General features: G+C 28.6%; 2 protein-coding genes across 2 annotated transcripts; both read left to right on the top strand.

Moving 5' to 3' along the window:
• Positions 1-1,553: 1,553 nt before the first annotated feature.
• On the top strand, positions 1,554-4,996 carry LOC101506884 (uncharacterized). The gene is made up of 6 exons (XM_004506167.3): positions 1,554-1,877; positions 1,968-2,083; positions 2,523-2,792; positions 3,019-3,180; positions 3,942-4,037; positions 4,489-4,996. The coding sequence occupies exons 1-6, from the start codon at positions 1,630-1,632 to the stop codon at positions 4,680-4,682; spliced, it is 1,086 nt and encodes a 361-aa protein (XP_004506224.1). The 5' UTR covers positions 1,554-1,629; the 3' UTR covers positions 4,683-4,996.
• A 12,307-nt stretch (positions 4,997-17,303) lies between these two features.
• Positions 17,304-19,073, top strand: LOC101493981 (E3 ubiquitin-protein ligase PUB23-like). Its single transcript, XM_004506210.4, has one exon. The coding sequence runs from the start codon at positions 17,448-17,450 to the stop codon at positions 18,684-18,686; it is 1,239 nt and encodes a 412-aa protein (XP_004506267.1). The 5' UTR covers positions 17,304-17,447; the 3' UTR covers positions 18,687-19,073.
• The last annotated feature ends 6,501 nt before the right edge of the window (positions 19,074-25,574 follow it).

Genomic DNA, 25,574 nt, shown 5'->3' with positions numbered 1-25,574 from the left:
TCAGATGGCCAAACTGAAGTGGCTAATAGATGTGTGGAGACATACCTTAGATGCTTTGTAGGGCCTAAACCAAATCAATGGTTAGATTGGATACATTGGGCCGAGTTTTGGTTCAATTCAAATTACAACAGTTCTGCGGGAATGACTCCTTTTAGAGCTTTGTATGGTAGGGATTCTCCTACACTGTTGAAAGCAGGTGTTGTTCCTTCTAAAGTGGAAGAAGTAAATCAGATGTTTCTCCATAGAGATGCCATAATAGAAGAATTGAAAGCCAACTTAACTAAAGCTCAAAATCAAATGAAACAACAGGCTGACAAGCATAGAAGGGCAGTAGAATTTCAAGTGGAGGATTGGGTTTATCTCAAACTACAACCATATAAATTGAAGTCTTTAGCTTCAAGACCTTATGCTAAGCTTGCTCCTAGATTTTATGGTCCATACCAGGTGGTCACAAGGGTGGGTAATGTCGCCTACAAGTTAGCTCTACCTGCCCATTCAAAAATTCACCCTGTTTTCCATGTGTCCTTATTAAAGAAGGCTCTGAAACCTCAGCAACAACCTCAACCTTTACCCCCTATGCTGAATGAAGAATTGGAGTTACAAGTACAACCAGAAGACATTACTGACAGCATAGAAGTTAATCAAGGTCATGTTGAAGTCTTGGTAAAATGGAAGGATCTTCCTCTACATGAATGCACTTGGGAATTGGCTGCTGCAATACAAGAAAACTTCCCAGATTAACGAGTGTAAAATAAAATTACAATTTTTAGTTAATATAAAATTATCATGCATATAATTTTTTTTCCTTGATGTTAACTGAATATATATTTTTGAGTGAATTTTTTTAACTGTATTTACAACAATATAAAAAGTTCCTAAAAAAATGAGATCAAAATGCAATTTTTATGTCTTTATTTTTGTTACTTTTATCTTGAGTTTTTTACATTTAAAAAAATTATATTGAATTCGTCTGAATTTAAGAAATTCTAAATTTTTGTGGAACAACTTTTTATAGAACATGTTTGGTTTTTCATTTCCATCTCTAAATGTAAATTTGTAATGAAAAACTGAGTTGACATTATGTTTAAGTTTTCTTGAAAATTAATTCTACAAAACTTAATTTTACTCCAAATCTACGTTTAGCCAAACATAAATTACATTAGAGAAAATTTAATATGTGTTTAGATTATCGTTTGCAAATGTACTTTTGAAAAAGAATTCATTTGTAAATATACTTTTATTTAAAAATAAATTTTCTCTAATGTAATTTTTGGTTAGCTATTTTCTATAAATGTTATTTTATAAAATAAAAATTATTTGTATTATATAATCAAATATACTTTTAAATGCGTATTAACTAAAAAATTATATAGATTTTCTAAAATCGTATTTATAAGAGTAGCATGTACTAAATGATAAATTGAAACCAAATCATGAATACGAAATGATGCATTTTCTTTAAGTTTACCAACTTGAAATACATTAAAAATAAAAATAAAAAATAAAAAAGACTAAAATTGAAGTGTTATAAAAGGATAGTTAAGTTAGTCTATTGTTCTAATTCCAATATTCCAATTTCGAATTGATAACACTATAGTTTTACTGCATTATTTTCTGGGATCTAAACCAATGGCCAAGTATTGGAGTGAACGCGTGAAAAATTTGGTAGACGCCGGTGACGTAGACGACGCCATTTTACTCTTAGAATCGGTGGTCGAAGACCAAAACCCTACTTCCGATCATGTTTCTCAGCTTGAATTAGCCTCCGTTCTCTCCGTTTTGGCCAATCTTTACTCTTCCAAAGGCTTATCTCTAAAGGCTGACACTCTTCTATCTCGCGCTTCCCTCATCAAACAAGTTCATCAATCTCATTCTTCGTAATTCTCCTCTTTCTTTTTCCTTCTTTTCAATTTCTTTTTCTTTTCTTTTCTTTCCTTCATGTTTTGAATTTCGGTGTATTTTTTCAGTGACGCGCAAGATGTGATAGTCATAGAATCCAATGAGGAAGGTGTTGTTCCACCACCTACCAATGCTGATTCCAAATATTCTGCTGAGGCATTTTTTTCTTCGTCTCCTGATGACGGTTTGTTTTTTCTTAAGCTTATATGTGAAGTCACTGCAATTAACCTTTTTCTTATTATCTTTGCCTCTTTCTTTCTTTCTTTCTTTCTTGCTTTCTTTCTTTCTATGCTTGCTTAATTTTAGAAATCTTGTTTTAAATCAATTGTATCTGAAAATTGAAGTGTATTAGAAGAGTGATATGTGTGAAGTTATTATTAGGTGATTTTGTGTTCTTGAGAGATATCTCACTTGAAAAGGGGGTAAATGTAAAAATATCTCAATTCATAATTATTGAATATCAAAATCACTTTTTTTATAATCTGCAACAAAGAGACTCACAGTCTCATTTTGATAATTGATTTCTTTTCTTGTCACTCATGAATGAGGCATGTTGACCTAACCACGTAAATATGTCAATTTCTGCAATTATGCAATGTTAATGATATTGTAAAATATTTTAGATTGGGAAGCATTAGCTGAGCGGGAAATAATTGTTGATCGTGAGGCTGACAAGTTACTGTCCATAGTTGCCTCAGAAATTTTAACTGGAGTTTCAAATATTAAATTGGAGAACACCAAAAGTCCAACTCCAAAGCGACGTGGAAGAGGAACATTCTCTTATGATACAGATAAACTTTATAGTGATCAGTTACTTGATGGTTCAATAATTGATGATGTTGACGACAAAGAAACTCACCGTGGTTCAGAAGATAAAAAAGATATACCTAAACGTAAGTAAACCTTGTTACCTTTCAATCTTTAAATAAAACCTTCTTATTTTGCATATGGAATGGTTAGTTGGTTATGATTTCTTTACATACCCCTGATCATAATTTTCATGTTCCAGTGTTCATATGCATCCAAATGGTAATATTTCCTTCACGTTAGGTTTTGTCTGCATAATGAATGTATTGTCTTGAAAACACTTGGATTATAATTAATTTTTATTCAATTCAGTAAAACATGGGACCGGTCATGTTCTTGTGTTGGCTAACTTTGCACCAAGTACCAGAACAACAGACCTGGAGAAGCTTTTTGATGTCATCAAAAATTGTGATTTTGTGATTCGCTGGGTCAACGATACAGTTGCACTTGCAGTATTCCGAACTCCTGCAGAGGGTAATTACAAAATTCCCTGACTTTATTATCTTTGTAATATCATAACTTTTACATGCATGCTGCATCAATGTTTATTTGTTTATGTATTATGATGGTGAGTTATGGTTGCATGCAACTAAAGTTGATACTTTTGGATGCAATAACCATGATATTCCCCCTCAGTTCTCTCTTGAACATCATCATCCTCTAAAACACTTTGTAGCTGACTAGCTGGTATACTGAGTATTTGCATTAATCTGACTGTGCCGTTGAAGTAAAGATTGGTGTTAGTGATTCAATCTGACTGTGTTTTGAACTCTCTTACGATTGCAATATATGCAGAGTGTAGCATGAGTAGCTGGTTTAGTTTAATATGCAAAAGCTTATCTTTGTTTATAATTATCTTAGACTAGGATGGTGTGCTCTTGAGCAATTTATTTCTCATCATTGATCATATTGTTACCCTTTACAAGTTAGAACCACTTTATCTACACCAACATACAAAACATATAGCATGACATACCGTTACCGTATTGGGGGAGTGGGTTGGATTGACTTTAATGTAATGGTTTGGCACATCATGATATATATTTTTTAGAGAATAACCATTCTGTATGTCCGTAGAGCATCTCAGTAGGTTTCTTTATATGAATTGTGTATAGTTTGATTACTTACAATTTGATATCATTAATTCTATGATGACCCAATACCATTAAATTTATAATGACCTGGTGCCACTTATTTTATAATGACTATTCGATACCATCAATTTTATAATGCAGCACTTGAGGCTCAAAGCAATGTTCGATGTCCATTTAACATGACTATGAGGATTCTTGGTGAAGATGATGTACTTCTCAGTTCAATTAAAGCAAATGGTAATTTACTGCTTTATCTTTCTGCTATATGAGGGTGATTAATGTATATTAAAGTTTCTCTGCATTGCCTATACTTCAGAAAACCTAAGTATGGCCTTGTTGAAAAATCTCTTTTTGATCTTTAAAGGTCTGTCAAGATTGTGGCGATAAGCTTTTATAGGGAATCAAATATTCTAATTTGCTTTGTAAATTTCGAGTGGTCTGTTATCTATGGAAGTATTTTGGATCTCACTATAAAGCCTTGTTTTTTTATTCAAACTCTTGTGACTGCTACTTTGTATTTAGACTTTGATAACATGGCAGTTCATACATTGTATGAACGTCGCTGTATTTTCTTTCCTCAAATTTGTTCCATTGCATATTAGGCAGGGTGCTTGACTGATAGAGTAAAACCTTATAAAATCAATTCACTGTATGATCACATGATTTTCCTGTTTCATTGTTTATTCAGACCTGGAACCACCTCGGCAAAGACCAAAAACCTCAGTCGAAGCAGCGCAGAGGCTGATTGCTCACAGTATGGGGATAAAATTTCCCTCCCCGAGCAAGACAGGGTCCAGAGAACATAAAAGGCAAGAAGATTCTAGGAGGGACCGCATTGTTAACAGACAAAAATTGAAAGACGATGCCTGGGGAGAGGATTAATGTCTTCTAAGTGCTCCTTTAGTTGTTGATTTGTTGTAGCTTTTTAACTCCATTCATTGAATCCATAACAATCATTAAATTCTATGCTATGTTTGTAGTTCGTACAGATAGCCGTAGTTTACAAAATAATCTACAGAATATGAAATCAGGAAGCAATGGGTACGTTAGTGGAATTGTTCAACTTGGCCCGTTGGTAACAGATGATGATAGCCTTTGACGCTTGTATAGGGTGTAGACGAAAATAAAACATGTACATAGATATTGTGGTATTTGCTAACACTCAATTTTAGTGCTGTTTTGTGTTTTGCTACTAAGTATTTTTTTCCTTTATAATTATGATTTGTTAGATGACTTATTTACAACAGAATTCTTGATTCTGTAGTTATTCCAGAAATTGAAACAATTAAAAAAGTAATCATGTATTATTTTTACGTAGCAGAAACAGGAGGGAATCCATTGTATTATACTAATTTTTTCCTACAATGGGTAGAGTTAAGAATATATATTAAATTTATCAAACATCATAAGACCAAAATTTCTTTTATCAAATATCATATTTCTTTTTCTCTCTGACCGTATTCAGCAATTTTTTAATTTATAATAAAGTTTGTAGATAATGAAAATAAATAGGATGAAGCAAAATCAAGACCAAACACAGTGTGACTCACAGATAAAAGAATCCAAGTTTCAAAAGCTGGTTGGTTTGACCTTTAGAATATGTTTGGTTGTGAGAAAATATTAAGAAGAGAGAAAGATAAGAAACAATGTGAGAAGAGGAAAAGTGGTGAGAAATAAATTAGAAATGATGTATTGTTTAGTATAAAAGAAATAGAGGAGAGAAAAGTGTATCATCTCTATCTTTGTTTGGTTGAAGAGAAATTGAAAAAAGAGAAATACTCTAAATTTTTAAAAGACAAGAATATCTTTAAAATAAAAAGTAATCCTAAATACTTTTTATGGTGTGAATTTAATTTTCTACTAATGTTTAAATAATTAAATTTATTTAAATAAATTAAATTGTTAAATTTATATTTTTTTTAAAGGAAATTGCTAAATTTATTGAATTTAATTAATTTTTTATTTTAAGATGGAATACTAATTTGTCTCTTTAACCAAATATGTATGGCCAGAATTATGTTTTACAAAGTGATGTTGTTTGGGATAAACTTTAAACTTTTCTTCCTCGCAAGTTTCTCATTAATGTATCTATCTATAAAAAAAACATGAAACACAAAAATATGGCAAGTTCTATTTGCAATTATAAGGACAAAGGTAGAAAGGTACACCTGAGTCTCTCCTATCAAAATTTGATTTCTTTATAGTAATGAGTTGATAAAATTAATAAATCAATTGTTGATATTATAATTATGATTGGCGATGCATATTCACATAATATCAACCATTCATTTTATCATCAATAATTAATATTATTATCTAAATTAAATTGTTGATTTTAGACGAGTCATATTTAAAGATCTAAAAAACATGTGAATCTCATCGTTATTGCATCTATCACTTGTGTCTCTCTTTGCAACCAAATACAAAAAATTCACTCTTTCTTAACTATCTCTCCCATATATTTCTTTTGTGGATAAATTGGTTGTATCAAACAGACCATAGAGAAAAGCTTGAACCCTAATTCAAATTAAGAATTTAGTCAACGATATTTTCACATGTCATATATGTAACAATACTTTAAAAGCCAACTCAACTTTGTAAAGATGAATTTGTATAACATTAATGTAAAAAATTAAGACTAAAAATATTGTAAAGATAAAAGATTAAAAGAAATCTTTTAAAAAATAAAAGATCAAAATGAATTTTGAGTAAAAATGTATTTTGACCTAAAATTAAACACATGTATATATAAAATGGAATTTTGAAAACATTCATACATAAAATTGACATATGAAATATCTAAATATGTGTGAAAAATTCATTTATATTAAATATCTGTGTGAAAAATGCTAAAAGTGTTTAGAAATTGGAAAAAAGATAATATAATTTATAATTCTCCCATATAGAATGGAGTATGTACAATATTTATAATAGTCCCGTACAAAATGGAGTCTCTAATTTAATTTAATTTTTTATTTTATTTTTATTGACCTAATTTATTAATTATGGTGGGTGGTTTAGGTAATACAATTATTTTTTATTGAGATTTCATAGATTATGTGATCAATTATCTTTGTTAATATACAAAATATTTTAATCAAATTTTGTTTAAAATTTATCTTGAATGGAATACAATATATGCTCCCTCCATCTTACAATCGGTGATTCATTTGTTCATATCACACAAATTAATAAAAATGTACAAGTAAAAAAGAAAATATTACTCTGCCATTGTATAGTGTGAATTGAAAGTGATGTTTAAAATGTTAATTAAAGAGTAGTAGTACAATTGAAAAAAAGTAATGAATATTAATTGAAAATGACTAAAGTCATTCATTTTGAGATTTTATTTTGTAAATGGATCTTTCATTCTAAGACATGATTTAAGATCTTCAACATTTCTCACTTTCTCCATTTTTTCTATTATTAAAGTTTTGAGAATATAAATTATAATAATGTCACATTTGGTTGGGAGTATGATTCTGTCTATTTCTTATTTTCTTTATTTTATATTTTATTTTAGAATAGATAATAAATTCTATCATAGTTAACTCACACAAATGTGAGGTCATAAGTTCGAATATGACACAAGACATCAAACGATATTAACATTTGTTAGTTGAACTAAAATTTAAAAGACTTCTCTCTATTTCTTTTATTACTATAGTTTATGGACATAAATTATATAAATGACATTAATTAAACATTAATTCACTAAAACCATATTAACCATGTTATAAATGGAAAAGATCTCCACTCTTTGGTGGACCTAAATATTTGTATACACCCCAAAACAAAAACATCAGAACGTAATATATTAATGAATGTAATAAATCACGTTCGTTGCTAATGACCAATTCGTTTCCCAAAACCGCCATCGTTGTCTCATTGTGACAGATTGAATTCAAACTCAACCGTAATTAATCAGCTTTGAAGTTTAACAAAGTTTAAACTCAAAACTGGCCCAATGACCAACATTGTTGGATAAATCCCAATTATTTGACCAAAAATAAAAGCCTCCAATTGGGTCAAAAAACACGGGGCAAAAGTTAAAAAGCAGCCGAAACTTCTCATATCCATAACTTTTTCTTTTTTAGATAACAAATTAAAACTCGTGTTACATTGCATGCATAACGAATTTCATACTTATAAGTAGTTTGGATCAATTTTACCACATATCTTATTTAAATGAATAGTAATATATAATAATAACAACTACTAGCGTGCATATATATACGTGCCAATGATTCTGTATCCAATTTTAAAGATAAAAATTCAATTATTTAATAATGATCAAGTTGTCTTTAAAAAATGAGTCACCTAAGTAAATATACGAGTAGTATCCACAAACTAATATTTTCATATTTACTTTACTTGTAAATTTATTTACGTGATTCATTTTTATTTAGAAAAAAAATTACATAAAAATTTGGTATTTGTTATACTTGAAAAACTTAATTATTTAATTATATAAAGACGGATAAATAAAACAGTTTAGATAAAGGATAAAATTGAAAAGAAAAAGACACACAAAAACTTGATATAACATCGATACTATAATATACAAGAATGCATGGTATTAAATATCTAGTTATAATATAGATACTATAATATAATATAATATAATATAATATCGATAACAATACATGATATTTCCTTTATATACTATAACATTATAGATAATCATAGTCATAATAATATTAAAGACATCCAATAAGTTAATTAAAAATAATATTATTTCTGATTTAAAACATAACGTTGTTATTTCTTATGAAACATTTTCATAAAAAATAGAAGAATTTGTTTTATTAAATATCTAGTTTGTTTACATCGATAGATAGTCTTTATTAATTAGTTACTTAACAAATTAACTAACTAATATTCTAATTAACCTTATTGGTTAATTAATTGGAATAATTAGTTGTTTATAGAATTAACTATATAAGGCTATGTATTTCTTAATATAATTTATTCTATCAATTATTAATATTATTTAATTAATTTATTTTTTATTTATCTTTTATTAATAATTTAAATAAAAAATCATAATACATGAAAATAAGATATTTGATCAATTTTTTTTAGTTCATTGACCAGTCAATATAGATCATTTACAATGGCAATATGACATTGCAATCACTACGTTAAAAATGAAATTTATAGCGCGCCTTTTATAGCGCTTAATAAATACAAGTGCCGTTGTATAATACACGTAAAAATAATGGAGGCTACACAACGCTTTTTTGACAAGCGCTGTTGTAGGGTCATATAGGATCACACAACGCTTACACATAATGTTTACAAGGCTTTTACAGCGCTTTCTCAAAAGCGCTGTAAATTGAAGCGCCATCACATAATGTTTTACAGCGCTTTTGGAGCGCTTTAAACACAAGCGCTGTAAAATATAGCGCTCCCACCTTATGTTACATAGCTTTTAAAGTGTTTTTTTGACAAGCACTGTAAAAGCCTTGCGCTTTCACATAATTAAAGGACCTATTAGAGCGTTTATTACACAAGCGTTGTAAAATCATTCACTTTAAATAAAAATTATTTACTTTAAATAAATAAAAACAAATTTAAAACAAATTTACGAACTCTCATCTCCTCTACTCTGGGAACCCTCATCTCCTATACGTACTGTGCGGCCATCTACTGCTCCTCCTTTATAAAAAATTGGATACGTTGTCTCACATACTGTATTTATTAATTTGTTGTTGTCACTAAAACTAATAAATTGTTACATAATAAATCATATAAAATCTATTATGTTTTGAAATCAGACTTGGACCTTGGTTTCCATTTTCCAATATTAGATATGTGTACTATATATTGGTATAATGTTAACAGTAGCTTATTATTTGTGTAACTGCATTTATATAGGTCATATAATATGGACCAGAAATGAATGTCTGCCAATCGATTGTCAAAAGAGTATGAAAATGGAGTGAAGGAGTTTGTTGAGTTTGCAGTGAAGAATGCAATAGATCCAAATAGAGTCGTTTGTCCTTGTTTAAAATGTTGTTTTGGAAAACGTGTTAGAGAAGATGAATTGGAAGGATATTTAGTATGGCATGGAATTGATCAAAGCTATACATGTTGGATAATACATGGTGAGAAGGAAACATTAATCTGAATTGAGTTCATGTAATTTAATTGTTTGATCTGCCAGAATTGAGCATTTTAGTATTTAGCTTGAAATGTATTTGATACTAAGTTCATGTAATTTAAGTGTACGTTTGACCTGCCATAACTGATTTTCGGCTTATGTTGAACTTGAAAAAGATTTGTTTGAGTACTGAAAATTTATCTTGAACTTGAATTGATCATCCCAATATGAGTTGATCATGTAATTTAGCATTGATATATATATATATATATATATATATATATATAGGTAGTTAAATAATTATTTGGAAAAAAAAATCCAAATATAAGTATTTTACTTGAACTGAACTGAATATAAACTTGTAATTTTACAGGGTTTTTGTCCATAAGCGTTATAAAAGACTTAAAAAAAAAAAAAGGAGGTCACAAAGCTTTGTTTTATACCAAGTTAAAAGAGTCTTTTAAAGCGCTTTTTGCCAAGGCGATGTAAAAGGCTTTTAAAAATAAAATAAAAAGGTTTTTTACAGAGCTTTGACAATAAGCGTTGTATAAGGCATTTAAAAAAAACAGCCCTATTACATAAGAAAACAAAGAGATCTTTTAAAGCGCTTGTTTCTAAAGCACTGTAAAAGACTTTTAAAAATAAAATAATGAGGTCTTTTACAGCGTTTTGGCAATAAGCAATATATAAGGCTTTTAAAAATACAACCCTGTTACATAAGAAACAAAGAACTCTTTTAAAGCGCTTGTTGCTAAAGCGCTGCAAAAGGCTTTTAAAAATAAAATAAGGAGGTCTTTTACATCCATTTTCCAACAAACATTGTAAAAGGCTTTTAAAAATACAACCTTGTTATATAAAAAATAAAGAGGTCTTTTAAAGCGCTTGTCCAAGCGTTTGTGGACAAGCGCTGTAAAAGGCTTCTAAAAAATAAAATAATGAGGTCTATTACAGCGCTTGTGGACAAGCGCTGTAAAAGGCTTCTAAAAAAGCGCTGGAGTAGGGTTTTAAAAAATAAAATAAGGAGGTTTTTTACAGTGCTCTTTCTAAAAAGCGCCATAATAGGGTTTTATATATAATTGAAAACTGCTTCAGTTTTCTCTTCATTACGTAAACTTCACTACACTAGTGTCCTCCTCTTCATTGTTCTTCTCATTGCGAACCCTATCATCTGTGTTATTATCCCTACGAACCATATTGCCACTATCATGTCCATTGCTAACCATCTTCATTTGTGTTATTATCCCTACGAACCATCTCTTCTCATTGAAATACGTAACCCTAATTACGTATTTCTGTGAACCATACTCTCTCCTACGAACCGTTCGTATTTCTGCGCATTCTCGGTGTTCCTTCTCCTACGAACCCTACGTATTTCTTCTCACTATTCAGGTATTGTATTTATTAATTTTTTGTTGTCACTAAAATGCATGTTGAACTTATACTGCTACGTACTTAGGCTACTGCATGTTGAACTTGTTGAAGTTATACTGAACTGCATGTTGAACTTGTTGTAGATAAATGGATACCAACAAGGATTTAGATTGTCAAAATGAGGAAGTTGTCAACCCTAAGACTTATGAAAATGAAGTCAAACGTGGTGCAACCATCATGCAAAATGGCATAAAAGCAAGGAGTAGTGGCATAAAATTTGAGGTATACTATACTTTATTTGCTGTTTATTTTTTATCTTTTTTGAAAGCATGTACTTACTATATGAGTTTATTAAGTTGGATGGAATGAGAGTGGTCAGCCAATTGACCCCAACAGTCCCATGTTTATAAGTTATATTGGGTTGTTGTTCGTCAGAATATCTCCATCACAATTGACGATTGGAGAGATAAGGCGTTGAAGGATGCGAAAGATATATTATGAACTGGTATACAAGTAACTTTTTTGATCCACTTTTTTGTTACTTATAATTTTTCCGATTAAAATACTTTACTCAAACTATATATTTATTTGGTTTGCAGACTACTTTTGTTGTTGACGAGGTGAGAAAGGCTTACATGTTGAGAGTTGTCGGGAAAATACACCGGGATTTTAGATCTCACCTCTCAAATTGCTATCTAAAAGATCGTGAAGGAAATATGAATGCTGAAGCTCCAAAAATATATAAACATTATATATCAAATGAAGAATGGAGCGCATTTGTAGCAAAACGTTCAGATCCCGCGTTTGTGGTAAGTGATTAATTTATTAGCATTTGTGTTTTATTATTCATATTCATAGAGTATTTTAAATTTTTACACGATTGTTATTTTTTTTATATAGAATATAAGTAAGGCAAATTGCAAGAGGGCAAAAAATCCGACGCACCCATACAAAAAATTTCGTATGGGATATGCACGTTTAGAGCAAAAACTTGTAAGTAATTAAACATCACTTTTATATAATGTGGTACATTATAAACTATAGTTTATAACTAATATTTTGTTTATGATCTTAACGAATAGCTACAAGACACCTAATCCGATCAATCGTCGGGTCGTCATATCTTGTGGAAGGAAGCTCGTGTAAATAAAGATGGAGTGGTTGATAACGAAAATGTTCAAAAAATAATAGAACTTTGTGTAAGTATATTATCACTTTAATGTTTTTTAATATTGTATTTTAAAAATGATATTGAACTTATGTTTTTAATCCTACGTGTATTTTAGGAGAATCTCGAACAAAGTTCGGAAAATCAAGAGGACAACAAAGCTAGTTACAGGGATATTCTCGGTAAAGTGTTTAATGTTCCTGAATATTCTGGTCGCGTGAGGGGGAAATGATTTGGCGTAACTCCTAAAAGCTATTTTTCACAAGAGAAGAACCAAAATCCATCTAATGAGGAAGTATTTGAGAAGCTCAAATTCCTTTCAGAGCAAGTGGCACTCTTGGTGAAGACGAATAAAGACAATCAACTTCCGAATCAGCTCCAATATGAAATATAAATGGAGAGTGAAAACGCGAGTTGCAACATTGGTCTCAAAAGTCTTCCTGAGGTAATTAATTACTTAATAAAATAAGAAATTAATTCAACCTAATTATTTCACATACTTATGTATTAACCATTGATTTAGGGTGTCACTCCTTGCGTGTTGTACTTATCCTCCCCTACTCATCACAAGGTCGGAAAAGGAACATTGTACAATACTTTGGGAGAAGTATTGCACAACACACTGATCCCTGCAAGCCATGTCAAAGTATCACCAGTTATTGCTTTGGAACCAAATGCAGTGTTGCCTATACCGGACAACGACGCAGATATGAAGTATTTGGGCGAAGCAATTGGTAGTTACGTGGCATGACCCACACATCTTGTTGCCCTTGATAAGGTATGTTTAATTAATTGAAATGTATGTTTAATTGATATGTATATTTAATTGCACGATATATGATTATGATTGATTATATTTAATTACTGATTTTTGTCCGCTATTAACTTTAATTTCACATTTATTTAGATTCAGACAAAGTCTAAAGGGAATGATAAGAAGATTCCCAGAAACGAGTCAGTCACATCGCCGAAAAAGGTTTGTCACATTTATTCTATAAGGTTTGTCATTTTTTCAGATTCAATAAACTAACAAACTAATTAACCTCATTTTTTCAGACTCAATCCAATAAAACCACCTACACAACAAACCAGCTGCCAAAATAAACCAGTTGTCGCACCACAACTGGATGTTTTTGGTAAAAATAAAGCCAACAAACTTCAAAAGTTGGAGGGTAATAAAGCTGCCAAAGTTGCCGCTCAAAAACTGGATCGGGGAAAATCAGTTGCTGATCCTGCTCCTAAAATAAGTCAGCCATGCCTTGCTCGATATGGGTCATGTCTTCACATACAGGTAAAAAACAATATGGGCAGCAACAAAGATTCACGCATCATAAGCATGGATAAAGCTATATTCGGAGATGAGTATGAAGAACTACTTGAAAAAAAGCACATATACGAACTTCTCAACCATAAGGAGATTGTTAAATAGATTTTCATTCTTGTCTCCGCATAAGCTTTTGATGTTTAAACTCGATCCAGTGAATGTAAAGAAATACGCTGTAGATATCCTATTAGGAAATAGAGAGAAGAATAAGTTGTTCCTTGCACCATATAATTCAGAGTACGTAATTATATATTCTTTATTTATATCTTTTTTAATTTATGAGATCTTAATTTATTAGTTGTGTAAACAAAATTGCCAACCAAATTTTTGTTGTTGTAGGACACATTGGGTGCTATTTGCAATCAATGCGACCTCTGAAGTTATATACTATTTAGATCCCTTGCACGACAATTACAACAATCACTCTGATATAAAGACTATATTCGACACGTAAGTAATATTTATTTATTTCTCACACACACACACACGCACGCACGCACACACCCACCCACCCACACACACACACACACACACACACACACACACACACACACACACGCACACACACACCCACACACACACACACATATATATAATGTGTTTGTTAATTCTATAATAATCACATTTATTTATTCAATAGTGCTTTACAAGTTTTTCGAGCTCAAAGAGGTGCTACAGTGTCGAAGCAAAAGTCAAATAACATCACATGGATTCCAATAAAGGTTTGAAATATATGCCTTTAAAATTTATAGTGCCCTCGTCAAACTAACAACATCGACTGTGGGTACTATATATTGCGATTCGTGAAGGAGATTATTGATATGAATTAAACTATAATCCTAGAAATGGTACGGTATTTTCATTATTTGATTTTCATATGTAAACTATGTATATATTTGATTCTAACTTATTTATGTTCAATTTTTATATCGCACAGTACTTTGACAATTCTAGTCCAACATACTCTGAAAGAGATCTAATTGAAATAAAGGAAGACTAGTGTCAGTATGTGATTGAAATGAAAATTTTTATATGGCATGCTGCAAGGGATAGTTATATGACTATATGGTAGTTATGTTCTATGTAGTTCTGATAGTTATATGTATATGAATAGGGCATATTTGAAATGTTGTGAATATATATATAGTTATATGAATATGTATATAGTTTTGTGCTGTTGTCAATATGTGAATATGTATATGAATATGTTGTGAACTGATTGTGTAAATATGTAAAGTTATAAAGTTAAATTATAAAGTTATATAGTTATGTTGTTGTGTACTGATTGTGAAATGATTGTGTGAACTGATTCTGGATGAAAATGATTTTGGAAAAAAAAAATTAAAATACAACGCTTTCTAAAAAAATGGCATAAAAAACAAAAAAGCGCTTTTTAAAAATTTCATTTAGAGCGTTTTTTTTTAATAAAACTAAAATAAGAATGCACCTTTTACATCGCTTTTTCAAAAAAGCGCTGTAATAGGTGCATAATAATGCATCTATTGTTTGCACCTTTTACAGCGCTTTTTGGAAAAGCGCTATAATAGGTGCATAATAATAGATCTATTGAATTCATCTTTTACAACGCTTTTTAAAAAAACGCTGTAATAGGTGCATAATAACGCATATATTGAATGCATCATTTACATCGCTTTTTCCAAAAAACGCTGTAAAATGTGCGTAATAATGCATCTATTGAATGCACCTTTTACAATATTTTTTTTCCAAAAAGCGTTGTAAAACGTGTATAATAAGCGCGCAATATATCTACATATTTTATAGCGCTTTTTTATTTTAAAAAGCGTTGTTGTATCTTTTTATAGCCCTAGATACTACATCGCTTATTTTTTTGAAAAAACGCTGTAAATGGCTTAAAAAAAACGCTGTAAAATAGGTTTGAAAAAACGCTTAGTAAATTGTTTCAACTTTTTAGATTTAGAGAAATAAAATTTATCTCTATAAATTTAATTAGTTGTAAATGCAAGAGATCCAATTCCTATTATTTGTAATTTTTAAATGTTGTCACATATATATATGATTATGGTGTTTAGTCAAACCTCTCTCAAAATAATAAACATTATTCTTAAAAAACTATCACATGACATTTATAGATAGTTATGTTCAATAAATTTTATTTTGTTCTATTGTGGTAACATAAATTTGTTATGAATAATTGATAATAAATTTTGATTAAAAATAATTTAAACATATTAATTTATGTAAAAGTGAGTTGAAAATAAATTTAAAATTTGTTTTAGATGAAAGTTTCAGATTTTAATTTTGAGATAGAAAATCAATTCTCTATGTCGACTAAAAAAAAAACAGCAATTATCCGTAAACACATCAAAAAGTTAACCCAAAACACAATCAATAAACAATATTAAAAAGTAATCCATTCCAATATAGTCTCCCCTATCTAATTGTCAGATTTGTAGGATCGCTTCTCAATTTAGTCGATTTCCTCTTATTATGTTCTTCTTTCTTCATTAAAGATGAATGATTTAAGTTTAATTTTTAGTTTGAAATCATCAATTTAAATTATTATTTTTATTCAAATAAATTATTTCACTCATATTTAATTTTTGTTGTTGTATTTTTTTGTAATTATATATCTTATATAGTGCATCATTATTTTGTTCGTTGTCTTGATGCGATATTATTTTGATTTTCCGTCTTGCTAAAGTTTTCGTTTGACTCAAATTGTCATATCAATTTTGATCTAGCAAATTCAATCAATCTCTTTATTATCGTCAACGTTACATACACTTTAATTTTATTATATTTATAGATCTTGTCATATTTGTAATTTTTTTTAATTTTATTCGTAGATCTATCTTTTTTCGTTTTCACGATTACAAATTGTATTGTTTATTTTTATGGATATAAATTTTATTAATTTAAACAAATTGATATTTATTTTAATAAAAAAATCTAGTTGGCCCCGGCTCCCAAGTTGAGAAATTCGTTTCCATGAAATAGTTTGAAACACTAAATAAAAAAGCAGCAGTAATTACACGTCGACGTAACTAAATAACCAGTTAAAGAAAGCCACGTACGTAGCAAGCACGATGCACACTTGGAAAATTCATTCATTCAATGCATTTAAAAAGTCAAAAGCATCAAATCATACATTTCATTCAAGTCTTTGCTACAAACTACAAGTTTTGACCACCCACCTAAATGCTACATTAACTAATATCAAATATTAACTCCCTTGATAAAATCATGGGAAAATATATCCACAACTTTTTATTTTGAGAAAATAAGCAAAACATTCTTATTTTTAGTGTAAATTAATTTTGCAATCACATTTAATAATCACTTTTAATTTTATTTTTTCATTCTATGATTAATAATTGTCATCATTAAAAAATACTAAATTAATAGTTTTTATTTGTTGTCGTTGTAAAATAATTTACACTTTATGTCTATTAAACATTTTATATTCTCCTTATGACTTTTTAAAAAAAAAAAAAAAGTTTCCTTCCTTAATTCCCTTCTTACCTATATCTATATATAATCTCTTAAGACATTAAAATTTATAAAGAGAACCAAAACAAGCATAATTCGTTTTCTTCTTCATCTTCTTTCTATTCAACAAATACCATCTCATATCTTCTATCATATACCATTTTAATTTCTGAAAAACCATAGCATTTATTTTATTTTTAATACAATATGGCTGAAATTGAAATTCCACCATATTTTGTATGTCCAATTTCATTTCAAATCATGAAAGAACCCGTGACAACAATAACGGGCATAACATACGACAAAGAAAGCATCGAAAAGTGGTTAATGAAAGCCAAAAATTGTGTTTGTCCTGTAACCAATCAATCACTACCAAGAAGTTCAGAGTATTTGACACCAAATCACACTCTTAAAAGGCTAATTCAAGCTTGGATTTCATCCAATGAAGCTAAAGAAGTTGATCAAATTCAATCTCCAAAATCTTCTATTAATAGGACACATCTTAATAAACTTGTTAAGAATCTTGAGCTTCCTCATTGCTATGAAAATTCAATGGAGAAGATTCATGAGCTTGCTAAACAGAGTGAGAGAAACAGAACATGCATGGTTGAAGTTGGTGTAACCAAGGTTATGGTTATGGTAATTAAAAAAAGTTTCAAAGAAGGAAATGTTATTTGTTTGGAAGAAGGTTTGAAAATTATTCGACTTTTGTGGCATGAAAGCATGAATAAAAACATGATGAAGCCTTTGGTTGGAGAAAACATTGAATTCATCAACTCTTTGACTTGGATTTTGCAACTTCACATTGAAAATAACAATTTCAAAATAGTAAATGAAGCTATGCCACTATTAAAGTTGACAATTGATGTTATGGATTCAACCCTTTTAGGAAATTTAAACATTGATTTTTTCATAGCAATGGTTAGAGTACTTCAAAAGAGAGCATTATTCTCTAAACAAGCTATTAAATCGGCTTTACATGTGCTTATCGATACCTACCCTTTGGGTAGAAATCGAATAAGGATCGTGGAAGCAGGTGCGATTACCGAACTCATTGAACTTGAGCTCGAAAAACCGGAAAAGAATGTGACTGAACTTGTGTTTAATCTTTTGGCACATTTGTGCTCGTGTGCTGATGGAAGAGAACAATTTTTGAGACACGCAGCGGGTATAGCAATGATTACGAAGAGGATTCTTAGGGTTTCGACCGCAACTGATGATCGAGCGATTCAAGTGATTTTTATGATTGCAAGATATTCGAGTTCAAAAGATATTGTTTTAGAGATGTTGAGAGTTGGAGCAGTTTCAAAGCTTTGCATGGTAATGCAAGCGGATTGTTCTTCTTACTTGAAAGAGAAAGCAAGAGACATACTTAGGTTACACTCCTCTACTTGGAATAATTCTCCTTGCATACAAGTGTACTTAATGACTAGGCACCAAAGGTGATCAAATATTTAAAAAAAATATATTTTTTATTTATTTTGAAATGGTAAATTATTCAAATGTTTAAAACTAGTAGAGCATGTAAGGGTTTAAATTGCTTTGAAGGGTGGTTCTTGGCAAGTTTTGTATATTATGAATATTGTGTACATCCATGTCGTGTAATTATATCCTAATTTTGTATTATTATATCCTAAGTTTTATTAAATATATATAGATTATCTAGGTGAAGGTGTGTGAAAATCCACAGAGACGGGGAGAAACATTCTTCATAGTTGAAAATAAAGACGAGGTATAATATGGAAAACTGTGATATGCATGACATGTTAACATCCACTTAGAATGTTGGTACATAAAAATTTTATGTTCTAATTAAGTGTCCGTTCAAATGTTTGACTAGCCTAATTAATGTCCTTTTTAAAATAAACTACTAGCCTAACAAGATACTAGTTACTAGATGTATTTTTCTCCAAATATTCCTTTATTAATAGTTAAATACATTATTTTTCTTGATTTTATGTTAAAAAACAATTAAAACTACTATCTTCCACAATATTAATGATTTAATGCATTGATTTTTTTAAAACAATATTATTAATTATGTAGAGATTAGTTGATTTTTACTTGTATTTGGGAACAATTAATACATGCATTTATTTTGTTATGATAGAGACTAGAGGGAGGTATTACTAATTTATCTTCTAAGATAAAAAGTCGAAGTTGAACACATTTATATATAAAAAGTAAATGCATATAAAAATAGACACCTTAAAATAACTACTAATTTTTCTTATTATATGTGAAAAATATCTTTAGCTCTGTTTGTTAAAAAGAAAAAGAGGGAGTATGCCATTATTTGAAATATTAATGACATTTGAAAAGAATACCTTAAAAAATAGAAATGATAGATAAATAAGTTGATAGAGACTGATTTCATGGTGGATATTAGGTAAATTAGCTGATACCAAATAGTGGATAGACTAGTTTATTGAATTTGAATTATCTAGTAAAGTTAACAATTTAATTAACTAACAATTTAATTTTATTGGTATTTAATATTTTTCAATTAAGATAATAAAGATTAAGAAGAAGAAAAAATATAAAATATTATAAGTTATAAATTTAAACGCTATTCAAAATAGCATCTAAAAAAAATCTTATATGTTTCATTAAAAATTGTTATAAATTGACGAGAGAATGAATTATCAGCTATAAACTAGCGTTTTTGCCATGCCAAACACACAATCATAGCTAGCTTAATTATGTTTTTGCAAAGCAAAAAGCGAAAAAGATAAACATAAAGCTTTATAAAGTAAACTGAACATAACCTGTTGGGATAAAATGATAGAGTCATAATACACGTTTGTAAATTAGTAGTTTATTTAGTTTAAACAAACACGTGCTTATTATTGTGTTTCTTTACCCAACTATGTTATGATCACACAATTATCACATGAGAATTTCATGTGTAAACTTTTTGGAGATTATTAGACAAATTTATTCACAAAATTATATTCTAAAAAAAAACAACCAGTAACATAAATTTAGAGGAAAAAAAAATGAAATTCGTCACTAATTGTTTCATTAAATTTTTAAGCTTAATTGCAATTGTATTCCCTCTATTTTTAGTGATTCACGAAATTGGTCCCTCTATTTTAAAAGTCGACAGTTTTGGTCCCTCATTCTAATTTTTTAATTAAAAAATGACGACGTGAGATGTTTTAAATAACGTGACAAATAATATAATAACATAAAAAGATTAACACCCATGAAATTGGAATAAAACGTAATAAAAATTTAACTTTCAACTTCGATTTTTTTTTATATTTTTAATTTAATTAATGACATATGAATAATTAATGCTTCTAGATGATTTTATATCATAGAATTGTATGTCGCATAATTAAAAATATGTCAATTCGCATTTTTAGTTAAAAAATATGATGGATGGACTTAAATTCTTGACTTTTAAAATAGGAGGACTATTTCCGTGAATTGATAATAATAGAGAGACTAAAACTAAAATAAAGCCAAATATGGGAATTTTGCCACTTTTTTTTATTCATAATTTTTTGTTTTGGGGTTTTTTGGAAGATTTTTTTTATACCATTGGAATTGATCCTTTCACCTTCTTATTTACATTTTTTATTTCCTAAAAGATATATGATCAATAAAAATTTTGAGTAAGAGTTAAATGATTCAAAATATATTTTTAGCCGAATAGAATTATGCATCGGAGATATGTAAATTATAGTCCAACAAGCAAATGTTGATAATATAAACTAATTATCATATCTCAAATTCAAATTCAGAACTTAGTTCCAATGTATAACTACAAGTTCTTGGCGCATTGTCTCATTCCAAAAAATAAAAAGTCAAATATTTAATATCAAACACCAACATATGAAATCCATTTTTTTAACGACTAAGGTTAGAAATTAGTATTTTAAATATTGTTAGTATTTTGTTATTATTAGTATTTTGTTGTAGATGAATATCATATCCTCAAACCTGGTGACAAATGAAGCTCAATTACACGTGTATTGTAATGGTTTTGAAGTAAATTCCCTTTTAGGCCTTAACATTGAAGAAAAAGTCATGATCCACGAATGACTTTTGTGATGGGAATACAGCTTTTGAAAATGACGCACTAATATCTAATGAAGTGGCACATTGCGCACAGAAAATAAAGAGATGACTATTTACATTAGATTTTCAAAAGGGATATAACACTTTTAACAAACGCTTTATGGATCACTAGATGGATATTATGGACTTTGAAGCAAGATAGAGGCATATAAAACTATTAATAAGAGCTTTTTGTGGATGACTAACCAACATTAATGGCTACAAACGATAGATCAAGTTTATTATATTGTTTTCAATTTTTTAAAGATTCATGTAAGTTTGTCAACAGTATATACTATGTTATATTAGATGGTTAAAAGTGATTATTGGGTGATTTTGTAACCCACAATTATAAATTTGTGTAGGACTTTTTATAGAGACTTTTGCCTCATATCTAAAGTGATGATGTTGGAATAAATAGTATCTTAGTGTGTGAATTTAAAAATTGTTGACGTGTCACATTGGAAAATTTTTGTATCTGTACTTTTCAACTTTCTATTTTTTCTCTCTTTTGCTTGATATATTTCTGAGCTACTTCTCTCATTTCTTTATGTCCTGTTTTTGAGTGGTTATAATACAATTATCCTTTCAGAGTGGTTTTTATACCGTAGTCCCGTCGATTTATGAGTGATCCTAATACCACTATCATTTCAGAGCGGTTTTTATGTAATAGTCATGTCGATTTTTGAGTGGTCATAATACCACTATCCTTTTAGAGCACTTTTTGTGTCGTAGTCCTAGTGATTTATGAGTATTGCGGGTGACTTAAATCTTCATATTGAGAGTGACTTTAACTGTCATATTAAGGGTGTAGTTCTAAAATAGTTTTATGCGCTGTAGTAGAACTCCGATACAATTTGTCTGGGCAGTTTTATCTTGGGAACTTCGTGATTGATAGTTGCACAATTTTGATGGTACCGCGAAACGTGTTAAAGATAGCGATGTAGTTCGCGTTTAAACCCAGTAATATCTTCAGAGATATAAAGTTATTTTAAAACAATTTTTCAAAACTAAAAAACAAACCACTCGAAAGAAAATAAAAAAAGATGAAGTAGAAAAGGAGAAGCAGATAAAATTCATTTCTATTGATTTTCTAGTTATTTTTACTTTGTTTATAACCAAGATGTGAAATTCATTTCAATATTTAATCATTGTAAATTAAAAATTACAAGCACTAATGATTCAAAAGTTACATATTTAAGTCTAATCTAAACATTAAAGTCACGAAGTAACTATATATCCTTTATAGCAATTTAGAATCAGTGTAAAAAATAAATACAAATATTATTTTGTCTTTAAGATGAGTTAGAGATTATAAAAGAGATGAAGTGTTTAACCAAAAAAAAATTGAACTTTAAAGGACTAAATTATTGTTTTTTATGATAGTTGAGAGACTATTTAGAAATATTTTAATAGTTTACTATCTAATGAAAGAATAGTTTAGAGATGTTTTAATTAATTTTAATTGTTTATGGACTAAATTGATGATAGAGCTATAGTTTATAGATTAAGTGTGTGTTTGATGGACAAGATAAGAGACATGATATGAATAAATGATCATATTATGTCTGGATCCATTGTTTGATGAACCAACATAATATGATAAGTTAATCTAGAATTCTATCATATTTTGTCTCTCCAGTTGAAATTTCTATCATATGAGTGGATTAGAAACCAACATGATATGATAAGAAGACTAGTTTAGTCAATTACCCTTATAAAATATAATTTAAAATATAAATTGAAATATAATAAAATATCAATATAAAAACAATTTATAAAATATAATCTAAAATATAAAAATGTAAATCTAATCAAACAGAAAAATAATTAATAGAATTTGAAATTAAACTTAAAAATAAAATATTAATAATTAATTAAAAAAATCTTTATGATTTTACACAAGGGTATTTTTTTTCTTTTTATATAATTTAATAAATTATTATTCGCAATTGTAAATATATGAAAGTTAATTGAAATTTTAAAATAAATATAATTTTTTTACAAGTTATTCTTGCCATTTACATATAATATATATAATATCTTTATTTACATTCTAACAAATAAAATATAATTATTTGGTTACTCAGGATATTGTTTTTAAAATTTAAATTATTTATTTAGCAGTATCAATAGATAGTTTTAATATAAAATTATTTTATTATTTATTTAATTTATTTGTTAATTTATACTATTTAAAATATAATAAATTAATTTGAAAAAAATTAATAAGTAATTGCTTACAATGATAATTTTGTTATTTAAATATAATATACATTATATCATATCATGATGAGATGTGTATTAAATACATGACAATAAAATATTATCATATTGATTATATCAAATACAAGATATGACTATCTCTTTTTATCATGTGCATCAAATGAGCTATAAATTGATTGTAGATTTATTTTTATTTATTTTATAATAGTATTATATGTGATTTTTTTTTATGGTGAATATTTGGATACTCTAAATTTGGGAATATGTTTAATCTCTCTTTGGTGTTTGATTGTGCTTGCCATTTAGAAGTTAACAATGTTATGGGATTTTCATTGCACGCAATCAAAACTATATGCAATTTTGCACTTTCAAATATAAATAATAAATTTAGATAATTTGATCAGCTAAAATTCCCGAGAGTATAAATGCAGATTTGAGTGCATGCAATTCTAATCTTATGGCTGTAATTTCTGGCAGTGCTGATAAGCAATTACAACAATTGGGTGCAATTCTCACGCATTTCATGGCTTCTCCAATTAATTGATTAACTATTGTTTTGCTGACAAAATTGATAGCATGTTGGGACTTGTGTGTTTGGAAAATTGGGAATATCAACAAGTTTGTGTGACAGACAAGCATCTATACAGAACAGAATTACACAACAAATAAAATATATATGAAACACTTCTGACTTAGGACATTTGTACATGTACAATATATCTACTTGCACAACCAACATTTTAAGGTGTGATAATGTGCCAACCATACATTAAAAATACATGTATTTTATACAGACAGAGACAGAGCACACTAGATTAGATCAAGCATTGCTCATTGCTGGAATTCATAAGAGAAAGAAAATAGGAGTGAGTCTATATATGAAAGTACATGACATGGATTTTCAATATTAATTCAAAGTGTTATGGTGAGAAAGTGTCAAACATAATCTAAGATTATATTTTCAAAACTAGATTAGAGATCATAGTTATATCTTGGAAAATCTAGCATCATAACAATCAACCAATATCTATCTTCTATGAAAGGTTGATACAGTAACTTTTTGCATTGCCAGCTATCAAAAATTTCTAAAAAGATGTGTTAAAACTTGAAATAGAACGTTGCTTTTTTACCTCATATTTTATAAAAGTCAATTTCTGACAATTTAACGTAGTAGATAATATATGTGCTACAAGAAAGATAGCATGAAAATTTCAAACTAGAGGTTGATTATCTATAGATTATTTTTATGTCTAAAAATATTTTAAATTGTTGAACAAGAATAGTAAACGGTCAAATTTAGGATGAGTCAAAGTAAATAGATTATAGTGAGTCGATAATATATTTGACCGTTTACACATAAAAGGGAATTAAATCACACTATTGGATAACGATGGTCTCATAGCATGTATTCGTTACATAATTTAATTATATAAATTAAATAAAGAAAGAGATAAACAAAAACAACTCTTTTTAAGACAGCACTATAAGGAAAGATAAGCAATGTGCACAAGCACCACATATCAAGTGCAAAACATGAAAATGTTAGTTGAACCAAGCTCTCATTCACGATTAATACACTTTTCATTTATTTCAATACATTTAATATTAATAATTTAATGTTTAATATTAAAAATAAATGATTTAGTAAATTTGATTTATGTTTTACATAAAATCTTAATAAACAATTTAATAAATTTGATTTGTATTTTACATAATTTTACAAAGATAAAATATCAAGATAATTTTTTTTTAAAATGATAAAAACCCACAACAAATTTAGTCATTTACTTTATAAATAATTTCGATGGAGGCAATAAAGTACACATGCGGTAGTTCAAGTGGCAAAATATTTAGCTCTCATAAAAATTAAATATTTTTAATTATAGTTTTCTTTAGCCATATTTTCAATATATATAGTTGAACATATTGTTTTGACTTAAATTTAATTTTAATGTGTTTTATGGCAATGACTCTATTTTTTAAAACTTTAATTATAGTTTTGATGGTTTTATTTTTATTTATATACATCATTTTGTTCCT

This window comes from Cicer arietinum, chromosome 6 (assembly GCF_000331145.2).
Source record: "Cicer arietinum cultivar CDC Frontier isolate Library 1 chromosome 6, Cicar.CDCFrontier_v2.0, whole genome shotgun sequence".
Lineage (NCBI taxonomy): Eukaryota > Viridiplantae > Streptophyta > Magnoliopsida > Fabales > Fabaceae > Cicer > Cicer arietinum.
Note: the sequence above shows the minus strand (reverse complement) of the source record. Positions and strands in the feature narration are given on the sequence as shown.